Below are 23,700 nucleotides of genomic sequence, written 5' to 3' on the forward strand. Positions count from 1 at the left end.
CCCCTTAGCTGTCATAACAGCCTCCACTCTTCTGGGAAGGCGTTCTACTAGATGTTGTAACATTGCTGAGGGGACTTGTTTTTCCATTCAGCCACAAAATCATTAATACGGTTGGGCACTGATGTTGGGCGATTAGGCCTGGCTCGCAGCTGGCGTTCCAATTTATTCCAAAGGTGTTCAGTGGGATTGAGTTCAGGGCTCTGTGCAGGCCAGTCAAGTTCTTCCACACCGATCTTGACAAACCATTTCTGTATGGACCTCGCTTTGTGCACGGGGGCAATGTCATGCTGAAACAGGAAAGGGCCTTCCCCAAACTGCAGAGTCCTTGTGTGCGTTTTGGGTGGCATGATCAGAGGAATACAGCACAGTAAAGATACTTGCATTTTATTTGCTAACAATGTTTGGATCGACTTACACCTGTGAGTCCTCTTTTTCCTCTATGAGTGTAATATAGACTCAAAACACAGCATCTTGTTTACATCTGGTTTACATTCTTTATTGTAACCACAATGTCACAAATAATTTGTATGGGTTACTTGCTTTTTTTGTACTGTTCCCCTGTAGGAATTGAACCTACAAGCTTGCCGTTGCAAGCACCACGCTCTACCAACTGAGCCACATGGGCTAGAATTGATATTTATTTTAGCACAATGACAAAATCATTTAAATCAGTACAAAAGACACATCTGTTGGTAGTTATTTATTTCAATACATATTCTAATACCCGTGTCGTGAAAATTACGCCACAAATCATTCATTACTGTTAAATGTTTCATTGGGCTGGTACATTAAGCTTTACAAAGTTATATCTTCATATATTTATTTACATCACTGGTATTCCTTACCCTCACTATACAGCCAAAATGAAACAGCCAAAATGAAATAATTCCAGTATATTTTGCATCTGCGTTATATTATATATTTTTCTATGTTCATAATATATTTCCTTTATATATTTTCTTGTCTGTAAATAACACAGAGCATCTAGGTGAACCGGTTGAGCAAATGTTCTATTTTCAGAGGAAATTCAGTTCCAACACAACTGTTATCAAATGTTATGTCTTTGACAAAGCCTCAAGGCTAAAACACTAGGTTGCTGGTTGCTGTTCTGCTGGCTACCAATATTTACATGTTGAAAAATAACAATGATAAAATAATGATGCTATACTCCTCTTAGGTTGTGTTTTATTGTAAACACAAAGTAATAAAACAAAGCGGAGCTGCCGTCATTTATGCCCTTTTCCCCTAAAACAAACTTTAAATGTCCCCAATTCACCATTCCAGCTCCTCATTCACCCTTCAGGTCTTTGATTAGCAGTGGCTCCAACTCCTTCAGGATCTCATAAAAAATATTTTTCGCTTTGATGCCACTTGCCCTCAAAGGTCCCATGTAGAGCTCCCTCATCTGGTCCTGTGTGGTGCGTTTGGCCATTACTGTACTGTAGCCCTCGTCAGTGATAACTCTCTTGGCCAGGATTTTATCCAATATGGGCTTCACCTGGCACACTCTCTGGATAAGGTCTGTCCGGTGGAGGTCCACAAAGTGCAGGTCTGAGGCAAAGAATGGTTGCAGGACAATTGCATTTAAAGACAATGAAATTCACACATGTAATACACTAAAAACGAAATTAAAACCATGATAAATTGTGCTGAAGCTTGGATGCTACGGAAGATTATTAGGGTCATTTCAAGATAAAAAAATAAATGGCAAACGGTGGTGGTACTTATATTTTAGATTTCTTTTGCATGATGGTTCTTTAAAAAAGTGGAAATATTTCGAGATTAAACTCGACATTTTATTTTGAGAATAAAGTCAACATTTTGAAAATAAAGTAACACGTATTATTTCAAGAAACTAGTGGATCTGGTTAACCGCATGTCTCTCTGGCTCCCTGTTGCTGTCCACGCCACCGTTGAAATGCCTGCAGTTTGATGACCTGGTGAAACTATACTTTACAATTCTGTAACAAGGAAATACTTTCTATTTAGCACATAATAACCAAATGAACCTAGAAAATGTTGTCCAACTTATTCTTTTTTGGGGGTTGGTAGATCAGCTTTTTATGTTGCAGATAGATTGTAGCTTCCATCAATGTAATTGTCTGCAACATTTTCAATCCCCCACATATATTTTTTTTGTAAATATATTCACATACAGTACCGGTCAAATTTTGGACAAAAGTACTCATTACAGGGTTTTTCTTTATTTTTTACAATTTTCTACATTGTAGAATAATAGTGAAGACATCGAAACTATGAAATAACACATATGGTATCATACAGTAACCAAAAAAGTGTTAAACAAATCAATATATTTTTCTTATTGTTTAAAGTAGCCACTCTTTGCCTTCATGACAGCTTTGCACACTTTTGGCATTCTCTCAACCATCTTCATGAGGTAATGTAGTCACCTGGAATGCATTTAAATTAACAGGTGTACCTTCAGTTGTGTTGTGACAAGGTAGGGGTGGTATACAGAAGACGGTCCTATTTGGTAAAAGACCAAGTCCGTATTATGGCAAAAACAGCACAAATAAGTAAAGAGAAACGACAGTCCATCACTACTTTAAGACATGAAGGTCAGTCAATCCGGAAAATGTCAAGAACTTTAATGTTTCTTCAAGTGCAGTCGCAAAACCATCAAGCGCTATGATGAAACTGGCTCTCATGAGGACCGCCACAGGAAAGGAAGACCCAGAGTTACCTCTGCTGCAGAGGATAAGTTCATTAGAGGTAACTGCACCTCATATTTCAGCCCAAATAAATGCTTCACAGAGTTCAACAGACACATCTCAACAACAACTGTTCAGAGAAGACTGTGTGAATCAGGCCAAGACAGAATGCCAAGACAGTTCAAAGCTTTCATCAAGGCAAAGGGCGGCTAATTTGAAGAATTTGTTTCACACTTTTATGTGTACTACATGATTCCATATGGGTAATTTCATAGTTTAGATGTCTTCACTATTATTCTAGAAACACACACACAACTCATACACACTCAACCCCTTTCCCCCCACAAACAACCATAAACTCAGATGCTCAACAGTTATCCCATCCCAGAGCCCAACTCAAGAAAGGACTTGATTTTTGAATGCATATACAGTTGCAGCTGTTATTGTGTGTGTGTTTGTGTGTGTGTATGTGTGTATGCATGTGTCTGTGCCAATGTGTGTTGCTTCACAGTCCCCGCTGTTCCATAAGGTGTATTTTATTCTGTTTTTTTAAATCTAACTTTACTGCTTGCGTCAGTTACTTGATGTGGAGTAAAGTTCTATGTAGTCATGGCTCTATGTAGTACCGTGTGCCTCTCATAATATGTTCTGGACTTGGGGACTGTGAAGAGACCTCTTGTGGCATTTCTAGTGGGGTATACATGGGTGTCTGAGCTGTGTGCCAGTAGTTTAGACAGACAGCTTGGTGAATTGAACACCATAAATAAAAGTAGTGAAGAAGTCAATCTCTCCTCCACTTTTAGCCAAGAGAGATTGACATGCATATTATTAATATTAGCTCTATGTGTACGTACATCCAAGGGCTCTTTTGTGGCTCTCTGTGTACATCCTTTTTTGTGGCACCTTACCACACGACTGAACAGTAGTCAAGGAGTGACAAAACTAGGGCCTGTAGGACCTGCCTTGCATATTATTTCTTCTTCTTATTAATATTATTATTACTTGTTGTATTCGGCGCATGTGACAAATAAAGTTTGATTTGATTTGTTGATAGTTTTCTTAACTTTTTATGGCTGCAGGGGCAGTATTGAGTAGCTTGGATGAAAAGGTGCCCATATCAAACGGCCTGCTCCTCAGTCATAGTTGCTAAGATTTGCATATTATTATTAGAATTGGATAGAAAACACTCTGAAGTTTCTAAAACTGTTTGAATGATGTGTCTGTGAGTATAGCAGAACTCATATGGAAGGCAAAATCCTGAGTTGAAATCAAAACAGTCAGAAATCTGAGCTTGTATGTATTCACCAGAGTCCCCAATGCAATCCCCTTGAGATATGAATGATGTTGCACTGCCTATGGGTCCACTATATGTCAACCATCAATAGAAATTATAATGAGGCTTCTATGTTGTTGTGGGAGTGAAGGAGAGCAGAATACATCAGCTGTCCATCAAGCAGACATTTTGTGATCCCACTTTTTCCTCATGGTAGTCACTTGCGTTCCATTGCTCACGAAGACAAGAAGGAGTCCTCCGGTTGGAACTTTATTGAAGCTATATGTTAAAAACATCCTAATGATTGATTCTGTACTTAGTTTGAAATGTTTCTTCGACCGGTAATATCACTTTTTTTGTCCGATATAACGCTGACCAGAATTAGCGTTTGGATATGTATACCAAACGCTCTAACAAAATAAGGTATTTGGACATAAATAATGGACATTTTCGAACAAAACAAACATTTATTGTGGACCTGGGATTCCTGGAGTGCTTTCTGATGTAGATCAAAGGTTAGGGAATATTTATCATGTAATTTCTTGTTTATGTTGACGCCATCTTTGCGGCTGTGGTGTTTTTACATTGAGCGCCGTCTCAGATTATTGCATGTATTTCTTGCATTAAGGAGAGGTAGATCTATAATTCCATGTGTACAGTATAACTAACTATATTATCATCTACATTTATGATGAGTATTTCTGTTGAATGATGTGGCTATGCAAAATCACTTGATGTTTTTGGAGCTAGTGAATCTAACGTGCAAATGTAAACTCAGATTGTTTTTATATAAATATGAACTTTATCAAACAAAACATGTATGTATTGAGTAACATGAAGTCCTATGAGTGTCATCTGATGAAGATAATTCAAGGTTAGTGATTCATTTTATCTTTATTTCTGGTTTTTGTGAAGGCTATATTTTGCTGGAAAATGGCTGTGCTGATTGTGGTTTGGTGGAGACCTAACATAATCGTTTGTAGTGCTTTTGCTGAAAAGCCCATTTGAAGTTGGACACTTTGGTGGGATTAACAACGAAAATAGATTTAAAATTATATAAGACACATGTATGTTTTAGGAATTGTAATTATGAGATTTCTGTGGTTTGAATTTTGGCGCCCTCTACTTTCACTGGTAGTTGTCATATCGATCCCGGTATCGGGATTGCAGCCATAAGGTTAAGAAGGCAGAGCGTTGCTTTTTTATAGACAGATGTCTCCCCATCTTAGCTACTACTGCATCAATATGTTTTGACCATGACAGTTTACAATCAATGGTTACTCCAAGCAGTTTAGTCATCTCAACCAGCTCAATTTCCACATGAATTATTACAATATTTAGTTGAGGTTTAGGGTTTAGTGAGTGTTTTATTCCAAAAACAATGCTTTTAGTTTTTAGAAATATTTAGGGTTAACTTTTTCCTTGCCACCTACTTTGAAACTGACTGCAGCGCTTTGTTGAGTGTTGCAGTCATTTCAGTCGCTGTAGTAGCTGACGTGTATAGTGTTGAGTCATCCGCATACATCTACTCTCTGGCTTTACTCAAAGCATGTCGTTAGTAAAAAAAATTCAAAGCTAGGGGCCTAAAGAGCTACCCTGGGGAATTCCTGATTCTAACTGGATTATATTTTAGAGGCTTCCATTAATTAACACCCTTTGTGCTCTGTTAGACAAGTAACTCTTTATCCACATTATATCAGAGGGTGTAAAGCCATAACACATATGTTTTCCAGCAGCAGACTGTTATCGATAATGTCAAGTCTAACAAAACAGCCCCCACAAACATTGTATCATCAATTTCTCTCAGCCAATCATCGATCATTTGTGTAAGTGCTGTGCTTGTTGAGTGTCCTTCCCTATAAACAGGCTGAAATTCTGTTATCAATTTGTTTACTGTGAAATAGCATTTTATCTGGTCAAACACATTTTTTTCCAGAAGTTTACTAAGGGTTGGTAACAGGCTGATTGGTCAGCTATTTGATCCAGTAAAGGAGGCTTTACTATTCTTGGGTAACGGAATGACTTTAGCTTCCCTCCAGGCCTGAAGGCACACGCTCTCTAGTAGGCTTAAATTGAAGATGTGGCAAATAGAAGTGGCAATAACTTCTGCTATTATACTGATAAAGGATTTTATATGTTTAAAGTAATGATTAAAGTATTCCACCCTGAAATCATATAATTGTGTGAAATGTATTAGAATTATAGACTATAATTCCAAAATGTGTGTGTAAGACAAGTTAAACCTCTCTGGGATATGTGGGACGCTAGCGTCCCATCTGGCCAATAGCAAGATAGTAAGTTCAAGCTACACTTGTTGCAAGTTAAAGCTACACTTGTTGTGAATCCAGCCAACATGTCAGATTTCAAAAAGGCTTTTCGGCGAAAGCAAACAATGCTATTATCTGAGGATAGTACCTCCGTAAACAAAGAGAGAAAGCCTATTTCAACCCTGCAGGCGCGACACAAGACGCAGAAATAAAAGTATAATTCATGCCTTACCTTTGACGAGCTTCTTTTGTTGGCACTCCAATATGTCCCATAAACATCACAAATTGTCCTTTTGTTCGATTAATTCCTTTGATATATATCCAAAATGTCAATTTATTTGGCGCGCTTGATGCAGAAAAACACCGGTTCCAACTTGCTCAACGTGACTACAAAATATTTCAAATGTTACCTGTAAACTTTGCCAAAACATTTCAAACTACTTTTGTAATACAACTTTAGGTATTTTGGAACGTAAATAATCGATCAAATTGAAGACGGGATGATCTGTGTTCAATACAGGAATAAAAAAACTGATGCATGCTTTCTGGTCATGCGCCTCTATCTAACAGTACACTTCAAGTGACCCTAGTTCAAGATGACCGTACATCTTTATTACACAAAGGAATAACCTCAACCAATTTCTAAAGACTGTTGACATCCAGTGGAAGCGTTAGGAACTGCAAAAATGTCCCTTAGAAATCTGGATTCCCAATGAAAACCATTGAAAAGAGAGTGACATCAACAACAAAAACATCTGAATTGTTTGTCAGGTTTCGACCTGCTAAATAAGTTTGGTTATACTCACAGACATGATTCAAACAGTTTTAGAAACTTCAGAGTTTAATAATATGCATAATAATATTATGCATATAATAATAATATGCATATCTTATATTCTGGGGATGAGTAGCAGGCAGTTGAATTTGGGCATGCATTTCATCCGGACTTGAAAATACTGCCGCCCAGTTACACAACAAATGTTCCTTTTGTTCCATAAAGATTATTTTTATATCCAAAATACCTATGTTTGTCGCGTTATGTTAAGAAATCCACAGGAAAGAGCGGTCACGACAACGCAGACGAAAATTCAAAATAATATCCATAATGTCCACAGAAACATGTCAAACGTTTTTCATAATCAATCCTCAGGTTGTTTTAAAAATATATATTCGATAATATATCAACCGGGAGTGTAGGTTTTTCAATACGACAGGGAGAAACAATGGCCGCTTTACTCTGTTGCGCAAAACTCACTCTGAGAGCCCCCACCTATCCACTTACGCAATGTGATCTTTCTCGCTCATTTTTCAAAATAAAAGCCTGAAACGATGTCTAAAGACTGTCGACACCTTAGGGAAGCCATAGAAAAAGGAATCTGGTTGATATCCCTTTAAATGGAGGATAGGCATGCATAGGAACAGAGAGGTTTCAAAATAAGAGGCACTTCCTGATTGGATTTTCCTCAGGTTTTCGCCTGCGATATCAGTTCTGTTATACTCACAGACAACGTTTTGACAGTTTTGGAAATTTTTGTGTTTTCTGTCCTAATCTGACAATTATATGCATATTCTAGTTTCTGGGGCTGAGAAATAGGCCGTTTCAAATGGGTACGTTTTTTTGCCAAAAATGAAAATACTGCCCCCTACATGCAAAAGGTTAACGTTTAAAAATACCTAAAGTTGTATAACAAAAGTACTTTGAAATGTTATGGCAAAGTTTACAGGTAAAATTTGAGATATTTTGTAGTGACGTTGCGCAAATTGGAAGCTGTTTTTTTCTGGATCAAACGCGCCAAATAAAAGGACATTTTGTATATATATGGACAGAATTTATCGAACAATTGTGATGTTTATGGGACATATTGGAGTGCCAACAAAAGAAGCTCGTCAAAGGTAAGGCATGATTTATATTTTATTTCTGCGTTTTGTGTAGCGCCTGCAGGGTTGAAATATGCTTTCTCTCTTTGTTTACTGTTGTGCTATAATCAGATAATAGCTTCTTATGCTTTCGCCGAAAAGCCTTTTTAAAATCTGATATGTTGGCTGGATTCACAACGAGTGTAGCTTTAATTTAGTATCTTACATGTGTGATTTAATGAAAGTTTGATTTTTATATCATTTTATTTGAATTTGCGCGCTGCATTTTCCCTGGCTTTTGGCCAAGTGAGACTCTAGCGTCCCCTATCCTAGAGAGGTTAATGCTAAAATCAGTTCTTTAATATCCACTTTCAAATGTTCCGAGCTAGCCCTCATGATGTCGTTTGACCGCACATGCACTTCGACAGTTTCAGCTACCGGCATCTGTGGTAGAACAGTCGGAAGCAGCCTTGTTGTGTCCTGTACTCATGCTCCTGGGTAGCACAGGGTTTTTGCCTTGGGGACCGAGATGTTTCTCACCATATGATGACAGCTGGTGAAGTTGAATGGGCCGGTCCCTCAGGCAGCCTCAGGGTCTGGTGAGGCTGGGATCTCCAAGGATCTGAACTTGAGTTAGAAGCCACCGGAGAGGGAGACGGAAACGAGGACCAAGACGCAGGTACCTCCGGATCCGATCTTGATTGGGAAGCCATCAAGGACGAAGGTGCCGGAACCTCTGGATCCAGGGCGGCAAAGCTGTTTCTGGTCTATGTCAGTTCATTGGCTGATTGGTTGGGTCGAGAACAGCTCCGTTCTCCAGGGAAGGGGGAGACCCCTTTGGGGATGGAACCCTGCCTAGCACCGGCAGTTGGCTGTGGAGAGCCGACACGGCGGGGAAACTTCCACCAGATCAGAGCGGCTTCGGCTACTGGGGTGGAAGAAAAAGACAAAGTAGGTGGGCGTGGGTTCCCCAGAAGCTTATGTAGGTTTGCTATTTGCTTTCCAAGAGTAGCTACTTTGCGCCTGTAGTCCTCCACAAGCAAGCAGTTGCTACATTGAAAGTCAGCACGGTCCACATTGTCCTGGAACAAAGCAAAGTAAATACAGCTCCTGCAACTCTGGAAACGATCAATAGCGGCCTCCATTTGAGACCGCAGAGCCAGCTAGGCTAGCTGGGCTTTCGCATCTCTCCCCCTATACGGAATCTGTCAGGATCCCGGGACAGATTGCAACGCTCACAGCAATTTAGCCCAACAGAGCCGCAGGATTCAAAATAAAATAAAAGTATATAAAAACACTGACGGCTTTTAAACCGAGGCCTTTAGTTCAGGTTTCGGCGTTCGACAGCGTTCAACAACAACACACATACTTCGCACTCTGATGAAGTTGATTAGGGCTTTGGCTTTGTTTTTAAAATTGTTAAATGTAATATTTATTTAAGTAGGCAAGTCAGTTAAGAACAAATTCTTATTTACAGTGACGGCCTACACTGGCCAAACCCTAACTAGGACAATGCTGGGCCAAATGTGCGCCGCCCTATGTTGACTCCCAATCACGGACGGTTGTGAGGCAGCCCGAGATCGAACCAGGGTCTGTAGTGACGCATCTAGCACTGCGATGCAGTGCCTTCAACCACTGCGCCACTCAAGAGCCCCCTTGCAGGTAGGACCAACCCGGCCAGGCAGATCAGAATCTTGAGGGGGCGGTGCTGCTTTAGTAGGTCTCTGACTGCATTCATGTTTCTGATTTGGCTGCTTATAGGCTACTTATATTAGCCCCATAAAACAGATAAGGTCGCTCAGGTGGGTGTCTAGGATATAGGTTTGGGAACAATTCCATCATGATAGGACAACAAATAAATAAACTACATGTATACTTTATTTTTGAATGTATATCCCATATCTGCACAAAATTAAAAGCTCTCTCACAAACCCTGCTTACAAACACACATGGGCTCTGGGATTTGCAACCCTTTTTCACTCACGTAACTCCACACTTTTCCAAACACAAAAACACACACCCACCTTCCATCACAACACATCCGTACATACCCACATACAGTACCTTCTATGTCCTCTGTGTTTTATCTCTACTATATTGATTCAGTACTTTTGTGTTCCAGTTCCTATTTGAATATGTATTATTTAGCTAATTATCCTTCTAATGCTGTCAATTTAGGAAATACTATAAAATGAAAATTCTAATACTAATTGTTTTCCAACATTCCCTATCTAGAATGGTCTAGTGTAGTTGTCATTTAATTATTTAACATTTGTTGTATTTTATAGCATTTTTATATGGTTAGTGTATAGTGTTCCATTATTTGACTGCTCTATGGGAACTTTGAAATATTTAAAACAACCATGGAGTAGACTTTGTGTCTCGGAACATTTGGTTATCAATATACAGTTTATCAACTACGAGAGCTACACGTTTCACTTTTAATCTATTCTCCTTGAAGATTGGATACAGAACTTTACGCCGTTCTGCAATTTCCTTCGGGAACTGATCACTCATGCCTATTTTAGTGTCTGCAAGTCTTTCACCTAGGCTTTAAAAATGATTTTGTCTTTAAAGAAAGCAAATTTGGCAACGATTGGGTGCTTATATCTCTGTACTCTCTGTCCAAAATGGTGTACACATTTGAGTGTGATTTTGTCGACAGCTTCGTGTGGGATCTGAAGCGCTGTAAGGAGGAACTCCCTAACTACACCCTCAGGAACTTCTCCTTCTTTCTCTTGGATTCCATCAAGTACCAGATTGTCTCGCATGGATCTAGTCTCTATGTCAAGTAAGGCTTTCCTCAGAAAGATGTTCTCCTTTTTAAATTCATTATTGTCCGTTTCAATCCGTTTCAAAGTCCCTTTTAGCTTGTTTGTTCCTTTCTCCATTGTCACAGCTTTTTCGTCACTCATCTCGAGACTCAACTTCAACTCGTTTATATCTTTACTGACTAATTCAAGTATGCCCAGTTTGTAATTTATTGATTTTAACAGATCATTTTCCACCCTTACCATTCCCAGTGTTGAAAACTTAAATCGTCTGTGTCCGTCGCGTTTTCTTTTGGAGATTGGTTCTCCTTGTTTACTCTCCTTTATGTTTGGGCGTTACTTGTTTTCTTAATATTTCTTGATACATTTCTCTAGCCTTAGGGTTTGTTTTGTGTTGTTCTCCAGATTAACGTTTTTTACCCAGCAGTATGTGAAGTGTTAATATTTAGTCCAACTTACACATTTTGAATGTTATGTTTTTATCTTGAGGTGATCTGCACTGCTGTGTTCAGTCCACCATCTTCTTTCCTTGGAACATTTCAGGAGGAGGAACCGTGGTTACATACATAGGGTTGTATGTGTATGCAGGTGTGTATGCAGCCAAATGGCCATCAATCTAATGATCTAATAAATCGCACGCACACACACACACACCAAGTGTGTCGAAATATTGCCACTTTATTTCTGAAATATTGCCTTTTTATTCTCTAAATCTTGCCACTTTATTCACAAAATGTTATTTTGACTATATTATTCTGGAAATCTTGCCACTTTCTTCTCCAAATATTTCCACTTATTTTTAAAGGAGTATTATGCAAAGAATAACAATTCAAGTACCACCCATCACTGTCTTCACTTGTCCCTAATAGGCATGCATAGATTGCAGATGGGATCCAAGCTGAAAGAAAACATTTTTTGTTTTGGATCTTCTAATGTTTACAGGAATGTTACAGCACTTACTTTGTGAACTCTGAGTGGTTTTGTGTCTGAAGTCAGCTGGGGGAAAAACACACACAAAATGGAATTATTATTATAATCTTTGACTTTAACTGACATGGTGCCTGCTGAGACACTGATCTTTTTCGCATAAACTTTTTCTGACCTTTTTGTATTGTGTGATCCCATACGATTTCCCCCTCCACGTCACTGATTAGCTTCATACCGAAGTCAACATCTGCATCTTCTATGAACACTTCAAAGAAGTTTGGTGTAGTGTTGTCATATCTCAGCTTCATTTTCTGTAGATGAGAGAGGGTGTTTTAATTTTTTTAATATATTTTTTTAGGATATTAAAATTGCTATTGCTTTTTGGATTAGATTGATATTCTGTGGGAGCTCAAACCATACAGGAGGTTTAACTTCAGCAGAGGGAGACGACGTTGTGAGGCTGAACCAATCCTTCATCCGAAGGGACTTCACTGGTTGCGGTTTTCTGATACTCCTGTATCCATAAGACTGCTCCTTTTTCTTCATTGCCTGAAGAAGCATAAGCCAACATGTCCTTGTCAAAACCATTCACACATGACATTTTGTTGGATTTTGTGGTGTGAAACTGATTTCAATGAATTAACTATATAATATATTCTAAACCGGAAACCCTGAGAAAACTGCCACAAGATGTTGTGACAGAGTAACACCATATCTAACTTTTTTTACGGCCCGTCCCCCTCTTTGGAGGACAGAAATAAACTTTGTTTTTACAGCTTTTTCTATTTTTTATAATACATTATACTTGGATCATTCTCAAATAAGTTCCTCCATGTATTTGTGTTTTTCCTCTAACTTATTATGTGCCTCTATGGTACAGTTTTAATTGCTATCCATCTGTACTGTTATTTATTCTATTTCCTTTGTTAATGTGAACTCGTTTGACAGAAACTGTTTTTGTTATAATGATGAGTATTGAATTGCATGACCTCTGAAGACACATTTAAAAGTGTCCCGCACAATAAGTGGATCTGCTGTACCTATGTTATGTAGGAAAAAGTCCGTTATAAAATCCTTTGTCTTGGTTAAAAACAGATTGTCATACAATAGGTTTTAATTACATTTCCAATATCCTCGCCCACTTGGACATTCTGTAAGAGTAATGTGGATGGCAATTATTTGATGGTCTCACTGCATTCTGCCCCCTATCAACACTTTTTTTTTGAAAGGTACATGAAAGTAATCATGACGGCTAGCTTGATTAAGCCTCCTCCATGTATAACTCATTGAGTCTCTGGATTTTTAAGCCTCCTATATACTCTAGTTCTAATGTGTCCATGATATTTGTAATTTCCCTCAGTGCATGAGGGTGATAGTTTGTAGTGTGATTTATTTTATGATTTATGGTCCATTGAGGTACTTAAAACTGTATTATATTCTCCCACCATAATAATCGGACTCTTACCCCCACAGTTTCCCAACACCACAAGTCCACCAAATTCCCCTGGTTTTGGATGGAAAATAAACAGCTGTTTTTCAGTCAGTAGGAACCTTATTTACTCATTATGGGTGCCGGTACTGTTTATATTAAGGTGCAGGACCTCCACAATACTTTTGAGCTAATTTTCTATATGAGGAACAGGATCTCAAGCAGTGAGCTCCTGCCCATGTCAAGCACTGAATAGGAGCATGGCAATGTCTAGACAATTATATACTGTATATTAAATGTCTTATTTTTTTACCCACTGATATTATCTGCATTGATAACATTGAGAGATTATTTAACCACAGAGGAGAACAATAAGTGGAAATAACCTGTTCTACAGAAGAATCCCAGGGGACCAGATATGCATGTAGCGTGAGAAATGCTGCCTTGGCCTGGTAGAGCAGCAAGTCACAGTGTACTTTCAGCGGAAAGCCAGATCTCACGAGAACTCCTTTTGCAGAGAAGGTTGGATGGAGGATCTTGATGTGGAAGCGGGTGACTTCCTCCACTTGTTCTACGGACACACCACAGTCTTCTACATGTAGAACTCTCACTTTCTCTTTAAAAGAGGGATCATTGCCTGCAGAGGCAAAACAGGTACATTTGCATAAACATCAGGTTGACATCAACAACAAGGCTTTTTAAAAGTAGTTTGCATCAGTTATATTTTAGTTTTAAAAAATCTACGCCCATACCGAAACAGGCAAAATGTGGCAGATGCACTTCTTCCAGTTCTCCTGCAATGATTGTGACGTCCAATAGGGGGCCTCCTTGCTTGTACCCGAAGCTTTTCATCATTGCCCTGTGAGGTTCCCAGGAGCTGAATTGATACTGCAGACTGACATAGGTTTTACACACCCATCGGAGCCCTGATACTCTGCACTCGTAGCGCCCCGGGGGAGACGTGCTAGGTACGGCATGAAAAGAAGACAGAATGGGTTTAGTGAAAGTAGGTCATGTATTTAATTGTTTATCAGCAGTTGACCAACATAATAATGGTTACTTTACTTTGTTAAACTTTTCTGTAAATCCTCACATAGACTCTATTTCTTATTTTTCTAATTTTACAATTAATTAAACACAGGCTATGAAGTCAGACTGTCTTCTTTAAATAAGTGTTAGCAGGTATATTCAATCTAGTCATTATTATTAGTATCTTAAAACAGAATTGTTAGATAACAAAACTGAAAGCTTTTATCGTTCTGTATATGGTGAGGGACTAATACATTCCAGGAGTGTACCTGAACATTGGGGCTTCTTCAGTGAAGACCACAGGTTCAACCTGAACCCAGTTGGTAGACTCCTGAATAAGAGAACATTGATCTCTGATTTTCACAGATACACAGAATTTATTAGATACATTTTAAACAACATAGTGTAAAGGCAGCCTGGTCTCATAGACTAGACGTGTCATAGTCAATGTAAATCAGGGACACTCAAATTAGTATGATATGTTACATTTGTACGGTTACATGAGACATAGGTTACTTAATGCAAAAACAAACGGTGGCTGGTCAGGGTGGATGGGTAGCTGTTTAACACAAATGTTTAGCAACCTAAATGCATGTTCATGAACAACTTTAGCAATTTAGCTAATAAGCAACTTTGCACATACTTACTACTTTTTACCTACTTTGCAACTACTCAGCATGTCAGTTAACCCCAACCCTTTAACCTAACTCCTAACTAGGACTTTGGTGGTTATGACATTTTGTCAGATGGTTATTGTCATGCAAAAGCATGCCGGTCTCACGGTAATTGACTGTACATTAACATAAACATATTTAACATCTCCAGGCCTCCACTCATACAAGCCACTGATGTGCACCTTTGGAACATCTACATTTTAAAAAGTATAATAAATCAATTGGTTTTCCCCTATCAGAAAAAATCCATGTTGTATTTTAGTCAGGTCTAAAGAAACATCATGATATGAAGAAAATGTGTTTCAAAAGAACCGAATATGAGTTGGCCTACAGTAGGCATATGCACCATGCCATAGACTGTAGGCTAGTTCATATAGCTGTCATGACATTGGCCGGTGGGTAAGGTTTATGACCCCCCCATAAATAACTTTCTCCCTTCCCTCTCTCTTGACTCTACAGAGGGACCCTTGAATAGCCTTTGTTAAACAGAGAGTCTGGGAACATCAAACAAGTGGAGGGAAAGGAACCATATTTTGGTAATAGAACCAGTTGAAAATATGCGTTGGTACTTAATGAATATGATGTCTGTTCAGTTGCCATCTGAGACATTATGACTGATGACAGGACGACATAAACTGTATCTGGGAAAGTCTACACATTCTAGTTATCAGATTCACATGGAATTGATGTGCAATTTAAATGTTTAAATATGACACTATTTGTGAAAAGATTAAATTAAATTTTAGCTTCCAAATGAGAGATTTGGGTTTTCATAAGGTTAGGGCTCTGCTCAATCAGTGGCCTGCCCCTGTGAAGAGACATGGGTTGTAGACTGTGAAACACACCCTTCTCTCCCTCCACTATATAAGCCCTTGACGAAAATGTAACCATCTGTTCCGGGTACATTAGGGCGACGGTCCGATGTCAGAAGGATTCAGATAACTACAGAACGAAGCCAACCTCAGCGTGAGCTTTGGTTGCGAATGGTATGAACTTTGAACTCTTATTCGCTACAGAAGTGATACCTCCTAACCGTTGAGTTAGCAGCGGCCGCTGTAAACGTGGGCTAGGAAAGGACAGACAGAGTATCCCGTCTACCACACAACGACGACATTACAACGTTTCCCGTTCACCACCAGAGACACTCTTCAAAGGACAAAGAACTCAGTTGGGCAACACGGCCTTCCATCTACCACCAACCTATTGAAGCGCAGCTCAGAGTAAATATTTATTGCATTTTCCTTTTCCAAATGGGAAGTCATTTAGAATGCATAAGAGTCTATATTTACGATAGATCGCTTCTCCCTTTGGTCTTCAGTCTTCCCGCTCTTTCCAGACCCCTTTTCTTTGTGTAACCAGCTGTCATATCTGTTCCGTCCGCTAGGGACGTTTTCCTTTATGACGTCATTTGTAATCAATGTATGGTTCATTCTGTGAATATGTAATTCTGTGTGATTAGTTAGGTATTTAATAAATAAATAAATAAACCCAATTTTGTATTGCTGATTCAACTTGTTAGCCAGGGTTTGTGAAGATATCCAAGAATTTACAACTTTCAGATGAGACTGAAATAAGCTGACGATTAATATTGACTGCTATTGAGGTAAAATATTACTAGGTCTTTAAGAGTTTATTCAGAAGATAAGAGCTTTATAAATATTATTTTGTGGTGCCCCAACTTTCTAGTTAATACATTTACATGATTCGCTCAATCAGGTAATATTAATTACAGAGAAAGGATTTTATAGAATAGCATGTCATATCACTTAATCCGGCAAAGCCAAAGACACGACATAATTTACAATATGCTTATAAGTCCCTTGCCAGACTATAATTGAATTTAGCTGAATTAAAGAGAAAGGATAGTTTCTCCATTACACAGCGAGTGCGCCTATGAAGTGGCTATGTTGAGGGTAAAAGTGATCATTTGAAACAGGTCCTGTATGCTAGAGTCAGAGTTATTTGGAACTTTAGTTGTGAATTATAAAAACCTTAGAATGTCTTTGAAGTAAAAGCATTCTCAATTTAATCTTGTCTTTACTTATATGTAAAAGGAATTTTGATTTAGAACGGCCCATTATCAAAAGGGCAGGAACAGAGTCGAGGGGAAAAAGACGTCATCTGTCTCCACTCAAATAGCAAATAGAGGCTGTGCGACTTGGGTTTGATAGAGGAGCATGTGCTTCTTACGATCAGCTATTAATAAATATAATAACAGTTATTTCACTCCACGCATCACCCACTGTTCAAGGAGCATGCTCTCTCTGCCCAACAGGTGATATTCCGCCCGAACTCTGTATGCCATGGGCTCTCCAACTTTGTTCCTGCAGCTACCCAGTGCTTAAATTGGGAAACCAAGTGAAATCTGTTCGGGAACATCAATAAGAACATGTTTTCGTAAAAAAATATATTTCACTTAACTATTGATAGCCCATCTGCGTTCTCAAGAAAGAAATACAGGAGAGAGAAGAAGATGGAAATGCATGGTGGTCAGATATTCTGTATAACTGAAGGTGATGTGTCACTCAATTAATTATGAAAATATTAACAATTCCCTATGACTAGGCTATTTAAAATCAAACACAACTACACCTATTGCAGGCTAACTCTAAGCAGCCATGCACAATCAATGAACCAACAGCATCGCCTAGGGCAATACATGTTCTCCCAGACTCATTATTAAAATTTTTGGAGCGTAGCATAAGGTAATATGCATAATAATACAGTCCACACTCAAAGGGGATTATTCCAATTTGTATGATTTTGGAGTATAGTTAAACCAATTATGTACCAAAGACATCTTAAATCAGTTTTGTTTTATGTTGTTCTGCCATGTGTAAAATGGGGTAGGCTATGTATTGTATAATGACACAATCATGAGTATCAGGCCATTAGGACCTGATGGTAGTTAGCAAGTTGGGTACTACCAAAGCATGTCCAGAGTGCATAAAAGGAGATTACTGTGACTCAAGGATCACGTGTAATTTTACTTAGGTCATGACTCATGACTGTGGGTGTGGAGGTAATTTGGTCCCCGCAACAGCCCTACTCCTAAACTTAACATTTTAACCTAACTCCTAACTCTAACCTTAACCCCACCGTACCCCTTAACCCCTAACACCAACCCTTAGCCTAGCTAACGTTATTCACCCAGGTAATGTTAGAGTTAGCCACCTAGCTAATGTTAGCGTTAGCCACCTAGCTAAGTTTAGCCACAACATATCATACTGTACAAATTGCAATTCATAACATATCATGCACATTTTTACTTGTAACATATCCTTTGAAATTGATGATGGACATTAACAAATGAATACATAACATATGAAATGTAACATATCACACTAAATGGAGGGACTGAGATTTACATACAGAATAATACGAAATGTTCTGAGACCAGGTTGGTAAAGGTTGTACGTTGTCCTTTAAAGGCTAACTTGCCTTTGCAATGTTGTCAAACCTGCTTATTCTATACCTTTATTTGCAAATTAAAGAAGAATGGTTTCTCTGATTATACATTCTTAGAAAAAAAGGTGTTATGTGGAACCATATAGGGTTCTTTGTTTTGTCCCCATAGGGGAACCCTTTTTGGTGCTAGGTAGAATCCTTTCTAGAGGGTTCTGCCTAGAACGCTCTATATATGGTTCTTCATAGAATCATTTTATATTTGAAGGGTTCATCCTAGAACCCCCTATGAATGGTTCTACTAAGAACCCTTTGATCTATGAAGGGTTTTCCCTAGAACCATCTATGAGTGGTTCCACCAGCCTTATTAGCCATTCAAATTAAACTCTTTATGACAATAGATGATATACTGTATATCATAAGGCATTTCTTTGAGGGCTTAGTTATACCCTAAAACTGTGGTTTTAGGAAACCCTGGTTTACCAGCCACATCAGGCCTGCAAGTCACATTCTGCTCGCCTGCAAGTGATGGTGTACCTAGAGCCCTCTAGGTAAACCATCTGAATCTGAATTAAACACTCGGAATGTATAATTCCTATTGGAATCCAGCCAGAGTGAGGATATCCAACAATTATAATTTTTTTAACCCGCAACCTGCATTCAGAATGACTGCCAGGGTAGAGAAGATTGATAAATGAGACTACCTAAATCATCTAAACTAGAACAACCATCTCAGTAATGCAATAAGTTCAACTACTAACAGATAGGATTAGTTTAGGAAAATGTATGTTATTTATCTTTGTGTAGCACAACATTAATCATCCGATCAATGTACATGCAAAAACACAGATATTAAAACAAACAATTCTGAAAATGAACCTGCAATAGAGCATACTGGGAAATATCATTAAGATTGGCGTGGTTTTGAATGTTATACTCTACATAGAGTAAAAATGACAGCCACACTCAACTCTGGTTATTAAAATCAACAATATACAGTATATATATATATATGTTTTACACCACTATGTCAGCTACATGTAAAATAATTAAGGGAATACCAGATACATGCACAAATATTCCCATATAGGTTTTTATTTATTTTTATTTTTATTTATTTAACCTTTATTTAAGTAGGCAAGTCAGTTAAGAACAAATTCTTATTTACAATGACGGCCTACCAAAAGGCAAAAGGCCTCCTGCGGGGACGGGGTTTGGGATTAAAAAATTTAAAATAAATACAATATAAATACAGGACAAAACACACATCATAACAAGAGAGACAACACAACACTACATAAAGAGAGACCTAAGACAACAACATAGCAAGGCAGCAACACATGACAACACAGCATTGTAGCTGCACAACATAACAACAGCATGGTAGCAACACAACATGGTAGCAGCACAAAACATTGTACAAACATTATTGGACACAGTCAATAGCACAAAGGTCAAGAAGGTAGAGACAACAATACATCATACAAAGCAGCCACAACTGCCAGTAAGAGTGTCCATGATTGAGTCTTTGAATGAAGAGATTGAGATAAAACTGTCCAGTTTGAGTGTTTGTTGCAGCTCGTTCCAGTCGCTAGTTGCAGCGAACCGAAAAGAGGAGTGACCCAGGGATGTGTGTGGTTTCGGGACCTTTAACAGAATGTGACTGGAAGAACGGGTGTTGTATGTGGAGGACGAGGGCTGCAGTAGGTATCTCAGATAGGGGCGAGTGAGGCCTAAGAGGGTTTTATAAATAAGCATCAAACAGTGGGTGTTGCAACGGGTATAAAGAGATGACAAGTTTACAGAGGAGTATAGAGTGCAGTGATGTGTCCTATAAGGAGCATTGGTGGCAAATCTGATGGCCGAATGGTAAAGAACATCAAGCCGCTCGAGTGCACCCTTACCTGCCGATCTAAAAATAATGTCTCCGTAATCTAACATGGGTAGGATGGTCATCTGAATCAGGGTTTAGTTTGGCAGCTGGGTTAAAAGAAGAGCGATTACGATAGAGGAAACCAAGTCTAGGTTTAACTTTAGCCTGCAGCTTTGATATGTGCTGAGCGAAGGACAGTGTACTGTCTAGCCATACTCCCAAGAACTTGTATGACGTGACTACCTCAAGCTCTAAACCCTCAGAGGTTGTAATCACACCTGTGAGGAGAGGGGCATTCTTCTTACCACACCACATGAACTTTGTTTTGGAGGTGTTCAGAACAAGGTTAACAGCTTGTTGGACACTAAGAAAGCTTTGTTGTAGAGCATTTAACACAAAATCCGGGTAGGGGACAGTTGAGTATAAGACTGTATCATATGTATATAAATGGATGAGAGAGCTTCCTACTGCCTGAGCTATGTTGTTGATGTAAATTAACAGTTAGGATCAGTTTGATCTCCCCTTTAAATAAAGGATGAGCTGTGGCTGCCTTCCAAGCAATGGGAACCTCCCCAGAAAGGAGCTAAAAAAACATCTGGGTCAGATGGTTTAGACCCTTTCTTCAAGGTTGCTGCCTCTATCATCGCCTAGCCTCAACTGACTGGCTTTCTTGATGTCTATAGTATTCTCTGCAGGGAGAGACTTTGTAGCGGGGCAAGGGGAAAAATCGATAGGCTTGGCGATGATAGAAGCAGTAACCTTGAAGAAAGGGTCTAAACCATCTGACCCAGATGTTTTTTTGAGGTCAAGTTTAATGAGCTCCTTTAGTACCTCAGACTCAGTGACTGCCTACAGGGAGAGACTTTGTAGCGGGGCAAGGGGAAAAATCGGGGATAGTCACATTAGAAGGGGTGGGTGATGAGGAAATGTTGGACGGGCAAGAAGATTTAATGAAGTGGTGATTAAAGAGCTCAGCCATGTGCTTCTTGTCAGTAACAACCACATCATCAACATTAAGGGGCATGGGCAGCTGTGAGGAGGAGGGTTTACTCTCCAGGTCTTTAACCATTTTCCAGTTCTTGGGGTTTACTCACACCAATCTCACACCACTATTTAAACACTGAGGTAAGCACAAAAGCCCAAGCACCATGTAAAATAATGAAATTACAATAAATAAACTTATTCAGATTCTGAAGGGTTCTTCCCAAAAATGTTCTTAGCATGTTAAAGGTTCTACGGAGAACCATTTGCCTTACAAAGAACCATTGTGTCCCAAAGAGGGTTCTTCAGATGAAAATGGTTCATGGTAGAACCCTATCCCTCCGCAAATAACCCTTTTATAATATTTTTTTCCAGTGCTTAATTTGAGCCAGAACAGGATAGGATTCTTCAGTTTTGCACTGTTTCGTTCCGTAACCTATTTGCCAGGATCCGGTACCTCTGATGGCATGAACACTTATTTTCAATGTAATAATAATAATAAAATCAGAGTCAATACATGTTGCCTCCTCTGTAATTCTCATGCCCCTTAAAAACGTGATGTGAAAACGTGCCTGATATTCTAAGAATAGATTTGTGTTGTGCCGGCCCGGGTTCATGGTTTGATTTTTGTTGGGCCGGCCCGGGTTCATGGTTTGATTTTTGTTGGGCCGGCCCGGGTTCATGGTTTGATTTTTGTTGGGCCGGCCCAACACAAATCAAACCATGAACCCGGGCCAGCCCAACAAAAATCAAACCATGAACCCGGGCCGGCCCAACAAAAATCAAACCATGAACCCGGGCCGGCCCAACAAAAACCCGGGTTCATGGTTTGATTTGTGTTGGCCGGCCCGGGTTCATGGTTTGATCAACATTGAAGCCTATAGACCAACACGTGGCCATTGCTGTGGTGAGACAGAGAAGGGTGCTTGTATCTCTCACAGAACTAGATTGAGATTCACTTTCTATTATCTGGCATCCTCTCTCTGCTCTGATAGACATGAGCCTGCAGCTAATCTCTCCAACGTTGCATTTCATCATTTATTTCCTTATAGAATCATAGCCGCCGAAGGGTGCTTGCTGGAGGTGTCGCAGCACCCCTGATAAATTGAAATACATTACGCCAAAGTTATAGTATTACTGCTGTCTGCTCAGAAATAAATGTAATAATTCAGAATAATACACCAGTAGTAGGCCTGTAATTCAGCCACAAAGGATCAATAATAAATACATAGCCTGGCTGAGATTGTGTATAGCTCAATCACAAGGCATGCCTACAGTCGGGAAGTGCGGCAAATCTGTCAGTAAACAGTATGTAGCCAAAACAGGCATGTCGCAATATTTCTAATAATCTGAAGAAAATATAAACTACTAAAGTGTTGGTCCCGTGTTTCATGAGCTGAAATAAAAGATCCCAGACATTTAGCAGTAAATCCAATCAGCCTCACAACTGCAGTCCACCTGTAAGGCGAGCGATTTGCTGATGTCAACGCATGGCGGTGGGGTTATGGTAGGGGCACACGCAATCTACGGAAAACAAACACAATTGCATTTTATTGATGGCAATTTGAATGCACAGAGATACTGTGAAGAGATCCTGAGGCCCATTGTCGTGATAGTCATCCGCCTCCATCACCTCTTGTTTCAGCATTATAATGCACTACCAGATGTTGCAAGAATCTGTACACAATTCCTGGAAGCTGAAAATGTCCCAGTTCTTCCAATGGACTGCATAGTCACCAGACATGACACCCATTGAGCATGTTTGGGATGTTCTGGATTGATGTGTATGAAACCAAGTACCAGTTCAATATCCAGCAAATTTGAACAGCCATTGATAAGAAGTGGGACAACATTTCACAGGCCACAATCAACAGCCTGATCAACTCTATCCTGTCTAGGACAGGGGTTCCGCTAGCGGAACGTTCCAACAAAATTGCAGAAATTTAGTTATTATAAATATTTTACTTTAATTAAATCAGAAGTGCAATACACCACATGAAAGCTAAACCTCTTGTTAATCTAGCCAAGGTGTCAGATTTCAAAAAGGCTTTACTGCGAAAGCAAACCATGCGATTATCGATCAGCAGACAAAACATTACGTACAGTTACCAGCCAAGTAGATTAGTCACGAAAGTCAGAAATAGCAATAAAATTTGTCAATTACCTTTGAAGATCTTCTTCTTTTGGCAATACTAAAGGTCACGACGAAACAATAAATTGTCGTTTTGTTCGATATAATCAATGTTTATAGCCTAACACAAAACATTTTGTAAACGGATTGTGTCGTAAATTCAGTGTCCTTCAACTTTGGAAGTAACATTCGATGTAATTACTCACTCTAAATGGACGTTTATTGAGCCATGTTTGGTTTCATTGCAATCCTCTGTTTGTTAGTAACACAGCCATACTTCATGGTTCTTTTCCTGGGACATATTGACCAAAAGGGACTGATTTGAACACACCAAACTATGACCTCATTGCGCACCAATGATATGACCAGTTCTTTGTTGTTTGACTGTATTTCGGACCAATGACCACTGAT

At 39.1% G+C, this 23,700-nt stretch overlaps 1 protein-coding gene across 1 annotated transcript in view; it reads right to left on the bottom strand.

The window, feature by feature from the left end:
• Positions 1–484: 484 nt before the first annotated feature.
• Positions 485–23,700, bottom strand: part of LOC139415926 (sterile alpha motif domain-containing protein 9-like) — a 34,320-nt gene continuing 11,104 nt past the window's right edge. Inside the window, exons 4-10 of the mRNA XM_071164103.1 lie at positions 14,495–14,556; positions 13,949–14,160; positions 13,583–13,833; positions 12,188–12,316; positions 11,943–12,078; positions 11,801–11,836; positions 485–1,551 (exon numbers count right to left, since the gene is read on the bottom strand). Coding sequence (XP_071020204.1) covers positions 1,289–1,551; positions 11,801–11,836; positions 11,943–12,078; positions 12,188–12,316; positions 13,583–13,833; positions 13,949–14,160; positions 14,495–14,556 — 1,089 coding nt within the window. The 3' untranslated portion in view covers positions 485–1,288. The remainder of the gene's footprint in view (positions 1,552–11,800; positions 11,837–11,942; positions 12,079–12,187; positions 12,317–13,582; positions 13,834–13,948; positions 14,161–14,494; positions 14,557–23,700) is intronic.

This window comes from Oncorhynchus clarkii, chromosome 9 (genome assembly GCF_045791955.1).
Source record: "Oncorhynchus clarkii lewisi isolate Uvic-CL-2024 chromosome 9, UVic_Ocla_1.0, whole genome shotgun sequence".
In the NCBI taxonomy this organism is placed as follows: Eukaryota; Metazoa; Chordata; class Actinopteri; order Salmoniformes; family Salmonidae; genus Oncorhynchus; species Oncorhynchus clarkii.